The sequence below is a fragment of the Lingula anatina genome, chromosome 1 (assembly GCF_051362555.1).
Source record: "Lingula anatina isolate TDL-2025a chromosome 1, LinAna3.0, whole genome shotgun sequence".
In the NCBI taxonomy this organism is placed as follows: Eukaryota; Metazoa; Brachiopoda; class Lingulata; order Lingulida; family Lingulidae; genus Lingula; species Lingula anatina.
The window spans coordinates 103,542-118,326 of NC_141767.1; the positions used below are offsets into that span (position 1 = coordinate 103,542).

General features: G+C 35.6%; 2 protein-coding genes across 16 annotated transcripts in view; both read right to left on the bottom strand.

Moving 5' to 3' along the window:
- LOC106179095 (unconventional myosin-IXb-like) overlaps positions 1-2,943 on the bottom strand; it is a 49,170-nt gene extending 46,227 nt beyond the window's left edge. For 14 of the 15 annotated variants that reach the window (XR_015332072.1, XM_087001882.1, XM_087001872.1 and 11 more), the window contains exon 1: positions 2,883-2,943. The gene's annotated coding sequence lies outside the window, so the exon portion shown is untranslated. The remainder of the gene's footprint in view (positions 1-2,882) is intronic. The other variant, XM_087001868.1, reaches the window with a different exon arrangement.
- Positions 2,944-4,475: 1,532 nt separating this feature from the next.
- On the bottom strand, positions 4,476-14,780 carry LOC106179111 (E3 ubiquitin-protein ligase RNF115). The gene is made up of 9 exons (XM_013562642.2): positions 14,613-14,780; positions 13,899-13,957; positions 13,165-13,210; positions 12,317-12,495; positions 8,629-8,694; positions 8,362-8,431; positions 8,071-8,164; positions 7,650-7,765; positions 4,476-6,847 (listed from the first exon to the last, which is right to left on the bottom strand). The coding sequence occupies exons 1-9, from the start codon at positions 14,688-14,690 to the stop codon at positions 6,671-6,673; spliced, it is 885 nt and encodes a 294-aa protein (XP_013418096.1). The 5' UTR covers positions 14,691-14,780; the 3' UTR covers positions 4,476-6,670.
- Between the last annotated feature and the right edge of the window lie 5 nt (positions 14,781-14,785).

Genomic DNA, 14,785 nt, shown 5'->3' on the forward strand with positions numbered 1-14,785 from the left:
AGAGCTCTTTACCAATAAGTCTTTGGGCATTTATTGCCCATTGAGTGTAAATTGTGATTTGTCTTCTGCAATTTCCTGCTTTGTTGGAGTCTAGATATCTGTTTATGAGCACACAAAATTGCATTGAGTCATACTCAGTCAACAATGTGGTTATATTTTAAGACCAGAGCGACCTCCCACACAAAGCACTTTAGGTCTGGCATCCCTCTCCCCTTAAAGTCAAAAACTACCATAACAGAAATAAAGTCTCTCTCTTTTAATTAATATAAAACTCAAATGTAAGATTTCTAATGACATATTTTCACATGATGCACTTATGTATATACATAAGGTCAACTTAAATCAGCCTCAAGTACTTTCAGTAGGAGCCAAGCCACTGGATGACCCCATGTGATTGGTCAGTGAGGAAATGACCACAGGTAATGGTTGACCAGACAGACAGATCATCACTGTAACACTGGTATACAGGAAATGGTTGACCAGACGGACAGACCATCACTATGGGTGCATTCCCAGAGATTTAGATCAATCCAGAGATTTAGATTTAGATCGACCTAACTCTCCGAGAGTTCACGCTAAATTGCAGTCAGCTGAGCGGTCACCATAGTTAATTACCCCCTTACAGCTTTTAGTAGGCGGGACAGATGCTTAAGCCGGCTAAGTTGACAGTAATCTAGTGAGACTCCCCTCAGGGATAGATCGATCTAAAATCTATGGGAATGGGGTCTATAACACTGGTATACATCTGGAGTAACCTGGTCTAACTTCACCAGACAGGTAGAGTTATAAACCACAGCAGATGACATCATCCTTATCACATGGAGTAATCTGGCTTTGTTATTGCAAATTTAATAATAGTGGGCTGCCATTAGGGGTCTCTTCCTGAGAACATTTAGATAGTGGGTTACATATTGTTGTCAAGCTATAGAAAAGAAGGATGCAACTGCTACTAATGCATGGGATTCATCACTTTCTAACATACCTTAATTTATGGCTTCCAGGTATTCTACTTACAAAAAAAATTCCAATAGCAGCTGGTTTAATTTAAAACACTCCTTTAAATACACACTTCAATCCAGTAGTGAAGAATCTCAATAGTAGAAAAACAGTTCATACTCATAGCAGAAATAACCAACATCTTTCACATTTCCTTAATGTTAATTCGGGGTACAATGATATGATGGTATAATTTTTTTCTCTCTCATCAACCTAGAGAACTAAGTACTAGCACGGTAAACACAAGAGAGACCTGCACCCTACATACTACCTTATCTACAGCATCACATTATGTGTGCATTCAATTATAGGGCCATATACAGGGAGGCTATAAATAGATACCTGATATTAATTCTTGGTTATGGACAACTTAATTCCTACTATAAAGATAATAATTAACAAGACAAGATATGCCATTGGATTTATGAACTGATGGCTACATATCTTATTTCATATATTTAACAGAAACAAAACAGCGGCAGAGAGGAAATGTTCTTTTTTTTTCATATATTTGTAAATATACAATTCTTTATACACTTTAAACATTTTTTCTCGTTCTGCAAATGTATAGCTGAATTGACTGGATTTTAAATGGGTCCTTATTAGTAACATTGCAATTTACATTTATTATTTTAATATCTTACACATTTATTCAATTCATTTTACTCTTATCAATATTGCATTTACATTTATTAAATTATTACTTAATAAATTTTGTTCATTTTTAATGGACTTTAGACTTTAAACAATTATTAATTATAATTATAAAATTACAATTATAAAATTGCTTAATTTCAAATTTTATACACACACACACACACACACACACACACACACACACACACACACACACATTAGAAAACTCATGTCGCATTGTTTCCTGCCCAGAAAAGAAAACTCATGCACTAAAACATTGACCAAGAAACTTCAATTGAACATGGTCCTTTGTAGCAGTTTGTTTCTTGGCAATTAAAAAACGTGATTTGACATATTTTCTGCATTTGGAAGTGAATGGCAGTCTTAAACAGTCAGGTGTATGATTTCATGGATGCATAACTGGTTGTCCAGTAGAACTTTACATTATTTACAGGACAGCTGGCAGTTAAACTGGTTGACATTTTAACAGTGTATCTTCAGGTGAGAGGTAAGTATTTTAGATGTGACAGCACTGGTATCAAGGAAGGTGCCTTAGCTGACCAGCATTTTACAGTTATGTGCAACTATATCTTCCACATGTTAGCACACATCATGCATTTTAGAACATGTAAAAAAGGAGTGTTAAATCCATGTCTATTTATGTGGGAGGTTTGTGGGGGATCAGTCCATCACACCTAACTGCAAATCACAGGGACAACTGATTTCTAGTACACAAAATTACTTCAGTATCTTAATAACTATATCAAGTCCATACAGGATATGTGAAGGGAAAATGAAAAACACGAGTTCCACCTGATAACTTCCCCATTACATAGCGTAACTTCCATTTATCTAGGTCACACTAGAGCTGCCTGCATACACGGTAGTTAGACATACCCCGCATACCTGAGAGAAAACCTACAGCATGTGTGTGTACGGGGAAACTGTTACATAAATTGACCATCTCTGCACTGCACCCGACTCAGGTCTTATTCTTCTTCATTCAAAAAAACTTTCGATGCAACAAGTGTATCCGAGTAACACCTTACTTTACAATTTACTTGAAGTTTGTTTATTTATTAGCAGACTCCCGATGCGTTAAATGGCACGGGAATCTTTACAGAGGACATATTCAGTTAAGAGGGGATACTAGGTATCGTAAGGCTAGCTTAAGCAATACGTACCTCTATTCTTAGCTTTAAACCTCAATGAAAAAGCCAAATATCATGTTAATAAATAATATGACTTACCCCTCCTTACAGTCGACACAGCTACCGGAAGTAAAATGACGCATGACAATGCGGAAATGACTTCTGTTTCTCACCTAACACAACGGGTCTCAACCGCCACGCAACCAGAACTACAGTTGCAATGATACAAAAGTTTATTTTTTTTTTATTTAAGAAATAGTTGTATTTATAATATGATTTCCATACAAAAGCACTATTTAACATATGAGAGACACAGTTTACTTTAAGTAATTTTCATTGACTGGTCAGTCAAAAGATAAACATTACTGACTCAGCCCCTCCCCTTTTTCATACCACTTTTAATCCCTTTTGCTCAAGAAGAAAGGGGGGAGGGGGGATATCCCCCTTCCTTTTCATTTTTCTTCACCGTAAGCCTCCCAACTGAAAATTTGCTTACCGAACAAACAAAAGAGGGGTTTGAGAGAGAAGATTCAGAACTAATCAAAAATATGCTTATTACATGTAAACATCACTTCTGAATTGTACCTGCAGCTCAATTTGAGAGGGACAAATCTTAAATTTTACCAGATAAAATTTAACTGATGAGGCTAGCCCTAAGAAACGGATGGGGCATTCCATTCTAACATGCAAAATGGTGTACCAGCAAAAGACAAATTTGTCTCATCACTATTCAACCTGGCTTTGGACCTGCATGCACACCTACATTTTTTATGTTCAATTGCATATCATATCAGATTTAGCAGTATCTAGTGTTCTATGAAAAAAGTTTTTATGAATGGTTTCTAGATTGGATGATAAACAAATTCAACTTAGAGGCTATAAATAATGAACAGTTTGTATCTTTAAGATCCATCATCTATGGTTTTGAATCAAGTGGATGGTGAATTCACACCTTGAATACAGTATCTAAGATGGTGAATTCACACCTTGAATACAGTATCTAAGAAAGAGGACATCTTAAGATATTCAACCACACAATCAGCAATCAGCATAAAAAATAGTGTGATACTTGATCAATGTGAAGTGTGGTACAGGAGAAGATGGAAGGTGGTACAGCCGACCACAGGAAGGATTGTACAGTTGATCAGATGAAGGGTGGTTCTGCCAAAGATGAAGGGTGGTACTGCCCAGGATACAGGGTAATACTGCCAAAGATGAAGGGTGGCACTGCCCAGGATGAAGGGAAGTACAGAAGATGAGGGTTGTTCTGGCAAAGAGAACGGTCGGAACAGACAATCAGATGAAAGCTAGTACTGCTGAAGATGAAGGGTGGTACAGGAGAAAATGAAGGTTGTACTGTTGAAGATAAAAGGTTGTTCTGCCAAATATAAAGGGTGGTACTGCCGAAGGTGAAGGGTGGTATAGCCAAATATAAAGGGTGGTACTGCCGAAGGTGAAGGGTGGTATAGCCAAATATAAAGGGTGGTACTGCCGAAGGTGAAGGGTGGTATAGCCAAAGATAAAGGGTGGTACTGCCGAAGGTGAAGGGTGGTATAGCCAAAGATAAAGGGTGGTACTGCCGAAGGTGAAGGGTGGTATAGCCAAAGATAAAAGGGCGTACTGTCAAAGATGAAAGGTGGTTCAGGAGATGAAGGATGGTACTGCTGAAGGTGAATGGTGGTGGATATTAAATTCTTCTGATGAAAACTGTCTTTATTATCAATAATATCTTTTAAAGAGGCAAGCTATATTATAACAGATTCACATTTCAATTAATGTTTACGCATGTCACAGGATCCTTTTCCTCATAAATACTTATGAGATAAGCACTGTAAACGTGTGTAGCTAGGGCCAGCAGGTTAAGCTGTGTTACAGTGACTATTGATAGTACGTTATACCAAAATATAAATAAATAAAAAGTGCATATTTTATACAATTAAAAAATAAGGTACATAGCATTTCAAGTGTATTAAGTATATTCAGTAGTTTCATACAGAATAGGTTTAAAATGTTGCATTGCAAAATAGGTATGTACATTGTTCATATCACATCTTACCAACAAGATATTCTTTGAAAGGTTAAAATACATGCACTCTTTAAGGAATTTCCATCTTAACATACAGTTACGGTATTATTATGAAACATGTTATAAACTAAGTGACTGCACACAAGCAGGAGACTATTTGATATAAAGAAGATGTGGCCATTGTTAAAGATCAGTCAGTGACAGCTAGAATTTGAAGATATATCAAAACAAGGAAGTACCTTGTATCCACTAATAACTTAAAATGTTAAGCTAAGTTTTCAGAAAAATGTTGCCTGATATGACAATAGTATATAATAACAAAGTTTCTGTGCTTTTTAACAGAACTTTGGTACTAAAAGAGGAAGAAGTCGAGTACATTTTGCAGACAGTAAAACCACTGGTCAAAGCTGTCATGACTGTTTGAAAAGCCACAGGACCGGCACCATTCTTGATAATGCAGCTCCTCTGGACAAGGTTTATGTCAAAATACAATATATAAAATTGACCCCTAGATAAACAATAACTTATGGATCTGCACAAAACTAGGAGAACCTGCAGATATCTTGTAGTTCAGGTCCTTTTGGACCTTCAGTACCTCCAAAATGTTCCCCATGTTCGTATTTTGATCTAGTTCTACATGAAACAGCTTTCACCCATATAAATATGTTGAGCATGTATCTTGCAGTCTTTGTCCTAAAGGAAGCATGGTCATTTTTGCCACATGGAAACTAGAAGAACAAATGCACAAATGTAGAGCAAGATTTTTCTTAAAGGTTGAGATCTCACAGTCAAAACATACTCCCATTAACAAAGGTGTTTGGCTACACAGGGAACACCACACTCTAAGTGTCAATGTAACTAAACAGACCATCTTTAAATATTACACACTCATCAAGGAGTATAATCCTACACGCATCAAGGAGTATAATCCTATACGCATCAAGGAGTATAATCCTACACGCATCAAGGAGTATAATCCTACATGCATCAAGGAGTATAATCCTATACGCATCAAGGAGTATAATCCTACACGCATCAAGGAGTATAATCCTACACGCATCAAGGAGTATAATCCTATACGCATCAAGGAGTATAATCCTACACTCATCAAGGAGTATAATCCTATACGCATCAAGGAGTATAATCCTACACGCATCAAGGAGTATAATCCTACACGCATCAAGGAGTATAATCCTACACGCATCAAGGAGTATAATCCTATACGCATCAAGGAGTATAATCCTACACTCATCAAGGAGTATAATCCTATACGCATCAAGGAGTATAATCCTACATGCATCAAGGAGTATAATCCTACACGCATCAAGGAGTATAATCCTACACGCATCAAGGAGTATAATCCTACACGCATCAAGGAGTATAATCCTATACGCATCAAGGAGTATAATCCTACACTCATCAAGGAGTATAATCATACACTAGGAGAAGCCTTAGTTCATCATGCTTTGAATGAGGTGCCCCAATGAGTTCTAGCACTACATCATGATCCTCTCCAGAAACTTTTGAGCCGAAGCTTCAATATTTCACAACCTGTGATTACTGGACTTTGTGAGTTGTAAGTAATCTCAAATAATAGTAAAATTGACTTATGCTTACAAAAATTCTAGTGGATGATGAAATGGCACTCTGAAGGATCCACAAATTACATTCTTGTGTGATTCAGTCCGCAGTTAAAAAAAGAAAAAAAAAACAGGACACCTAGGAAAAGCAGGGAAAGTAATACAGCTATAATTGCTGAATAAGTTCTATGTCATTTCACAATCTTCCAGCCAGTATTCAGTTCAAACATCATTTTGCAAAAGAAAAAAAAAATACAGGAATAGAAATTTCAACAAAAACACTAATTTGGCTGAGTGTCCATTTGGTTTTGACTGCCATTATCTGGAGATGCACTTGATGACCCTGACTGACTGCTGTCTAACTGATTGCTAGCTGAGACTGGCTGAGGGGGAAGATAGTCCTTGTCACTTGTGTCTTCACCATCTAATGTTTTTCGGCAAACTGGACAGGTTCCATGCTGTAATAGAAGTTTTTGACACATAAACATCTGGACATAATCATAAATTTCTGGACATAATCATAAACGTCTGAACATAATGGAGCAGTTGTCCAGATGAGGAGTTACATGTGCCTTACAGAAAAGTTTTCTCATTTCTACTGGTTTCTGAGTTTTCTAAATAACTTTCTAAATAACTTTTCTAACTTAACTTGTATGGATATTCTAAAGACAGGTCATCACATGTTGTAACCCCAAGAAGTTTTATGGAGCTCACATGGTCAATCAGTTTTCAATTAAAAATCACATGTATTTTCTTACTGTTTTCAGGTAAATGTTTCTGTTTTTGTCTTGTAGTAAAGAGCATACATTTACTTTTTTTGACATCGGCTACCGTTTTATAATATTTTTCACATCCCAGCTTTGTTTCTGGTTTAGTTCAGATGTTGTTTTTGTGGCTACTGTCAATGTCGTATCATCTGCACTGATTTCACCATGTTCAGTGTTGAATGGGAGATCATTAATAAAGAGAAGGAACATAAGTGGCCCCAGGATGGGTCCTTGAGGCACTCCACAGGTGATGGGCATTGGATCACAAAGATGATTTCTAAATACAGTTTGTGTTTTTCTGGCCTTAAGTTTAGAGCTGAACCATATAACAGTTAAAGCAGCACACAGATACAATTTTAGTATCTTTAAAAGAAATTTACCAAACCAAATGCTTTCCAGAGATCTATTAATACAACACCACTCATGAAGTTTTTATCTATAGCAGTTAGACTATTTCATAAAACAAAATATTTGCAGATTTTGATCAACCTACCATTTCTAGCCATCGTGTTATACAGGCACTGTGATAGTAGTGATTACAAGGTAATTTTCTAGCTTCTTCTTCAAGTGTAAAATCTTCCATGCAAACTGAACACTGCACAGTTTTATCTGGAAAAAAAATGCAATTAGTCCCTCAATTCACGTACAGCGGATGTGTGTGTGTGTATATATACCATAACCCATCTAAAGAAAATTACATATTACATAATTAAACTAAAAAAACAAAATAAATATTACACTTTCACATAGTACTAAATTAAAGACACAAACAAAAAACAAAAATATCAGCTTTTCATTCCAGCTACACATCTTATAAAACTTGAAATAAGAGAAAAGATATAGCACATAAATATTACCTTCTTGTTTGTCCATAAAATGTACTTTTGATTTCTCAAGCAATTTTCACAACTTACCCACAAGATCTTGTGTAATGCTAACAGTGGGAATAGCAGCTATTTTTTCTGTAGAAGCTGGGGGCGGACCGACCCCTTCCAGCTGATTTAAAAGCTGTAAAAAAAGTGAACATGCCTTATTTGTAGTGAATGTGCAGCATTTGTGTGTATCATACCTTCACTTCATAATTTCACACCAGATCAAATTCAAAGAATACCGTTTCTCAAGTGCTTTCAAGATACATGAAAATAGCTATTGTAAAACATATTGCATGAAAATGAATAACAAATAGACTTAGAGTCTTGTATTACCTGTGTGATGATAGCATCTAACCCTCCCGACCCCCAGGCATAATCCCCAGGGTTACCATGGATGACACCACTGAAATACAATAAGATACACTCTATACTAGACCACAAATACCAGAGAATACAATTACATATATACAACCTGGGGTGCTTTGTTCTAAAATAATTGTATAGACTAAAACAACTGTGCATAATAATAATAATAATAATAATAATAATAATAATAATAATAATAATCGTTATTATATACCATTTTAATGTAAGACTTACAATGGAACACCTCCTGCTAAAACTGCTTGTCCACCTAATAACCCTCCAAGAATTTGGTGAAGGATTCTGTAAATAAGAAAAATATAAAAACATAAGATTAACACCAGATATTGCAGATGTAAAAACATCACATATCCCTGCACTTTGCCACAATGTCAACTGCACCACTCCTAACTGATAATAATTATACTGGGACCCCACTCCTAACTATTGATAATTATATTGGGACACCACTCCTAACAATTGATAATTATATTGGGACCCCACTCCTAACTATTGATAATTATACTGGGACACCACTCCTAACTATTGATAATTATACTTGGACACCACTCCTAACTATTGATAATTATATTGGGACACCACTCCTAACTATTGATAATTATACTTGGACACCACTCCTAACTATTGATAATTATACTTGGACACCACTCCTAACTATTGATAATTATATTGGGACACCACTCCTAACTATTGATAATTATACTTGGACACCATTCCTAACTATTGATAATTATACTTGGACACCACTCCTAACTATTGATAATTATATTGGGACACCACTCCTAACTATTGATAATTATACTTGGACACCATTCCTAACTATTGATAATTATACTTGGACACCACTCCTAACTATTGATAATTATATTGGGACACCACTCCCAACTGATAATTATACTTGGACACCACTCCCAACTATTAATAATTATACTGGGACCCCACTCCTAACTATTGATAATTATACTTGGACACCACTCCCAACTATTGATAATAATATAGGGACCCCACTCCCAACTATTAATAATTATACTGGGACACCACTCCCAACTATTGATAATTATATAGGGACCCCACTCCCAACTATTGATAATTATACTGGGACACCACTCCCAACTATTGATAATTATACTGGGACCCCACTCCCAACTTTTGATAATTATACTGGGCCACCACTCCCAACTATTGATAATTATACTGGGCCACCACTCCCAACTATTGATAATTATACTTGGACACCACTCCTAACTATTGATAATTATATTGGGACCCCACTCCCAACTACTGATAATTATACTTGGACACCACTCCCAACTATTGATAAATTATATTGGGACCCCACTCCCAACTATTGATAATTATATTGGGACACCACTTTCAACTATTGATAAATTATACTGGGACACCGCTCCCAACTACAGTCTGCGACGTTAGGCACTAGCCTAAGGCAATTGCCCACCTAAAGTGGCACTGGGCTAGTAAAAAAGTTGAAATTTTATAAAGCACTAGCCCGAACGGGCTAGTTGAAATTTTGAGCCTTTTGTAACACTCAGTAAGATTTCAAAAATATAAGTCGCCAGTCTTCTTTGCCCCTGCCTTTGACGTTTCTAGATAGTATGATATGCCTCTCAGTTGAAAAAACTCACACCTTGCTCAAACTACTGAATATTGATTAGTTGCTATAAATAACTTCACTGTAGTTATTTATAGCAGCAGTCTGCCTGATCAGCGTGTCGGCATCTTTTTATTTGACCAGTTTGTTGTTAGGACTACAAATTGCTGTCAATCAAGTTACTGGATCAGACCGGAATTCCTTGGTACTAGCAACAGGTTTTGTCAAAACAACACTGTCTCCGAAGCAAGTGTAATGTATGCATTATCTCACAGAACATTTGGGTTAAGACCACTTAGCAGACTGAGGGGTGTAGTATTCTATTTCCTTTTTTGTTTAATTTTTTTTATTTATAATTTTAATATCCACGAGTTAATACATTTTCCTTTGCTTATTGCCTTTTAAAAACAATAAGACCCTGGCAGTTACATGTGACATAAATACCCTATGAACTATTCTTGACAATGTGGGATAGTTGGGTTTATGCCATGGCTACCCCTCCACACTTTGTCCTGGTAAAGTCCTTGAAAAGTTGTTTTTACAAATATATAACCAAAAGAATTGTAACCAAAAAAATTGCCAAACGTTTGTTTAATTACCCTTACAGCACCTATGTATTTTAAATTAGAAGTGGCATTATATACCGATGTAATTAGAAATAAATTGTTAGAAAAGAGCTATTGTCAATAAAAAGAAAAGGAATTAAAAAAAAAAAGATTTTGATTGTATATAAAATGGAAAGAAAGGTATTATAAAAATATGAAAAGTAAGGGTAACTATATTCAGTATTACATATTAAAAAAGGGAATTTTTTCAATATTAAATAATTAAATATATTTTAAATCGATTTTACCACCCCATCAACTGAAAATTAACCTGATTGACTTTGTTATTCACTTGCTCTACTTCTATAATAAGGTTTACAAGAAAGTACAGTATGGTACCACAACTCTTTACAACATCTGCTTAAACTTTTTAAATGAATTATTTAAATTGGGCTAGTGTTTTTTGGTTCAGGCTAGTAAAGTTTGAGAGTCTGCTAGCCCGAAGGGCTAGTAGTCTAAAAAGTTTTTGGCACAGACTGCAACTATTGATAATTATATTGGGACCCCACTCCCAACTATTGATAATTATACTTGGACACCACTCCCAACTATTGATAATTATATTGGGACCCCACTCCCAACTATTGATAATTATATTGGGACACCACTCTCAACTATTGATAATTATACTGGGAAACCGCTCCCAACTATTGATAATTATACTGGGACACCACTCTCAACTATTGATAATTATACTGGGACACCACTGCCAACTATTGATAATTATACTGGGACACCACTCCCAACTATTGATAATTATACTGGGACACCACTCCCAACTATTGATAATTATACTGGGACACCACTCCCAACTATTGATAATTATACTGGGACACCACTCCCAACTATTGATAATTATATTGGGACGCCACTCCCAACTATTGATAATTGTACTGGGACACCACTCCCAACTATTGATAATTATATTGGGACGCCACTCCCAACTATTGATAATTGTACTGGGACACCACTCCCAACTATTGATAATTATATTGGGACGCCACTCCCAACTATTGATAATTATATTGGGACACCACTCCCAACTATTGATTATTATACTTGGACACCACTCCCAACTATTGATAATTATATTGGGACACCACTCCCAACTATTGATTATTATACTTGGACACCACTCCCAACTATTGATAATTATTCTGGGACACCACTCCCAACTATTGATTATTATATTAGGACACCACTCCCAACTATGGCACAGCCCCAACCCTGGGACAACTCCATCCCAGGGACACTCCCACCCCAGGGACAGCTCCACTCCCAATCTTACCAAACCTACCTAATTATAGGTCTATCAGTCCCCTATGTTTCAAGTTCCTCTCTCATTTGTCTATGAGGAGATAGGAATTCAGACGGGTAGCATATCAAGATCCCCCACTTTTGTCACAAAAATGCAGGAATAAAGATGCAGAAATAAGCATATCAAAGCAGTAAGATTTGAAAACTACCAGTTTCTTTTAGAGTGCTTCTAAACCTGTGTGAAAGCTTTACCAAACAGTTCAAACTGAACTTGGTAAACCAAAAATAAAGTTCACACAAGATTGAGGTAACACAACACTGCAAGTATGAATAGCTTTGACTTTTATTTTTCAAGCATCTGAATCTGGTAAATCACCTGAACTATGCAGCAGTGATCTATTAAATACAAATGTTCAAAGTTCCTCTACTTTACCCATCAATAGCTGGGTGTCTGTCTGTCCCCCTGGCTGCCGTCCTATGAAAGGCCATCCTGGGACGAGGGAAGACCTGATGAAAACTGACCTGTGGTGGAGGACGACTATTACTAAATACATCTTCATCATGATCCTCTGTTTGGCGACGTATAGAATCAAGAAATGTCCTTCCCCACAGCTGAAAAAAAAATGGTCACAGTTTTTTTTTTTTTTAAAGATAAAAAAAAGTATTAACCTCAAAATATGGAGTCTTTTATGTTTATTTTTATTTACTGTTTTAGTCTACGAACTCCTCGGGATACCAAGAGAATCTAGTCTGGGGTAGCACTAACACTCGCCAATTTAGCCTAATGCTAAAACTTACTTAAATTGGCTCAAAAAAAGTAGGGTTGGTTATGACTTGTTTGAGTCAAATTTAAACAATCTGGAGAAAAAAGTGATAAAAAATAAGTGATTTGACTGAGCAATAACAAATTACTAACATTGCCCAAGCTAATGATCCAAAACAGACAAGATGACCAGCAAATGAACACATTACCTTTACATTCCATTAGGACATTCTCTCTGACAAAAAATACATTTACAAATATTTACTGCCCTGCCTTAAATTTCCCTGGCATTTAGCATGGAGTTGATAGATGTTGCAGAATGAAGAGAGAGGTTCCAAGATATTGAAATTGAAATTACACACAAAGACAACCTATTCAGGATTACATACAAACTTCCAAGAGTTATTTTATTAACCTTTCTTTCTTACACATGCACTCCACATATTTACTGGTACACATATAGATCAGACTAAGATTCATCAAATCAGTCACAACTGTTGTTATAGAAATGGTATTACCTCTGCCAGCTGATGTGAAGGATCTTGTCTTTCTTCAGATAATGTGCTAAAATGGAATAAAGATAACAGTCAATGTACCATACAGTAATTGCGCCATCTTTTCAATGGCAGAAAATTGTTTATTTTACAGATACTGTATTTTTAAGTCATAATATCTTAACATTAAAAGATTCTACTGAATGGTAGCAACAAAATTAAAAAGCAGGCTACTAGAGTAGTTTTATTCTATGCAGTAAAAAGCTCCATAAACACCATATAGAAATATAATTTTTGTGATTATAAAATCATGTATCTGAAAGTTTGATAATATTTGCCCATTGAAAAGATCAAGTCATTACCACAGTACAAAATATATTATACTATGTACCCATAATGAGGAAAGATTTATGGTCCCTGAATTATAGAGCTAAGAAAGATAGGTAGCATTATGTATTCTCAATTCCTAAAAACTGAAATTCTGCTAGGATGAAGTTTAATATTTCAAACATTTCTTACATAGTTCAAGTTAATCCAAGTGTAAACACTGAAATATTTGCATCACCACAAACTTAATTTACAAACTTCTTAGGCTGTTCAAATATAATTTCTTCATTTTATAATAGTCATTTTTCTTAAAGTCCTGGATGGCTTTTAATATAATTTCAGATGGAAAAATCTTCTTTCTGCCTGTTTTTTTGCACCTTGCCAAGGATATGTTGTAAGATAAAGGTCCTTGCAGAAGCATGGGCACTTACTTGTCTGTAACTGACATTTCCTCTATGAATCCTTCTTCACATCGTGGACAGACATACTCCTGTAAACAGCAACAAATAATACAATGAATATCACTTATTATGTGTTTGGTTTTCAATTCCTGTCACATAACAGCTTTAAAACAAGTAGTTGACCCCCTCCTTCGAATAAAAAAGGGGGATATCCACCTCCAGAAACCAAATAGCTACAGGAAAGACCCACAACACTATGGCCTCTTATCCTGATCACCTGAGTCCAGATTTTTTATACTATAAATCTTAATAGTTGTAAAATAAAATTGACATGGATGATACATCAATACTTGAGTGAGAGATATTAATGAATTCTGATGTGAAATAAAGAAGATTTTAACGATTTGGAATGTGTGCATTGGTACAGAGTCTTGAATAAACTGTTTCTAAAAGGTCAACGTACAAAATAATACTTGTAGCAATAAACGTTTTGTAAAGATGAAATAATATTGAAAATAAGGAATTTTTTTACACGAGCAACTCATATCTCGACATATATATACATATACTTTTTATGTTAAACACGTTGTAAATATAACTCAAGGAACTAATCGCAATCTTAACTTGGTTTGTCAGTTTATTTTATCTGTGTTATGACAGTTATAAGTGTGAGTGACGAAACAGTTTTCCACAAACAGTTTCTAATAAATAAACATAAACAGAATTTATGAATTTACAGCTTACCGGTAATTTCGGAAGTATTTCTACAGAGCAATGATGACAGTAAAACCTGCTTGGGCTTTCCACTGCTGCTTCGGCCATCTTCCTGTGTTTCAAGTATGACGTCAAGGTGAAGGTCACATGATTTCAATCTCGGTAAAAAATTGGGTCACGTGACCAAACATTCCGGCCATTTT

What these genes read in the sequence shown, in the direction of transcription:
- LOC106179111 (XM_013562642.2), bottom strand. Translation starts at nt 14,690, where the DNA reads ATGGCCGAAGCAGCAGTGGAAAGCCCAAGCAGGTTTTACTGTCATCAT. An exon ending in AAATACTTCCGAAATTACCG is followed by an intron (nt 13,958 to 14,612) that starts GTAAGCTGTAAA and finishes TGCTGTTTACAG; the next exon opens with GAGTATGTCTGTCCACGATG. An exon ending in CATTACACAAGATCTTGTGG is followed by an intron (nt 7,766 to 8,070) that starts GTAAGTTGTGAA and finishes TTTTTTTTCCAG; the next exon opens with ATAAAACTGTGCAGTGTTCA.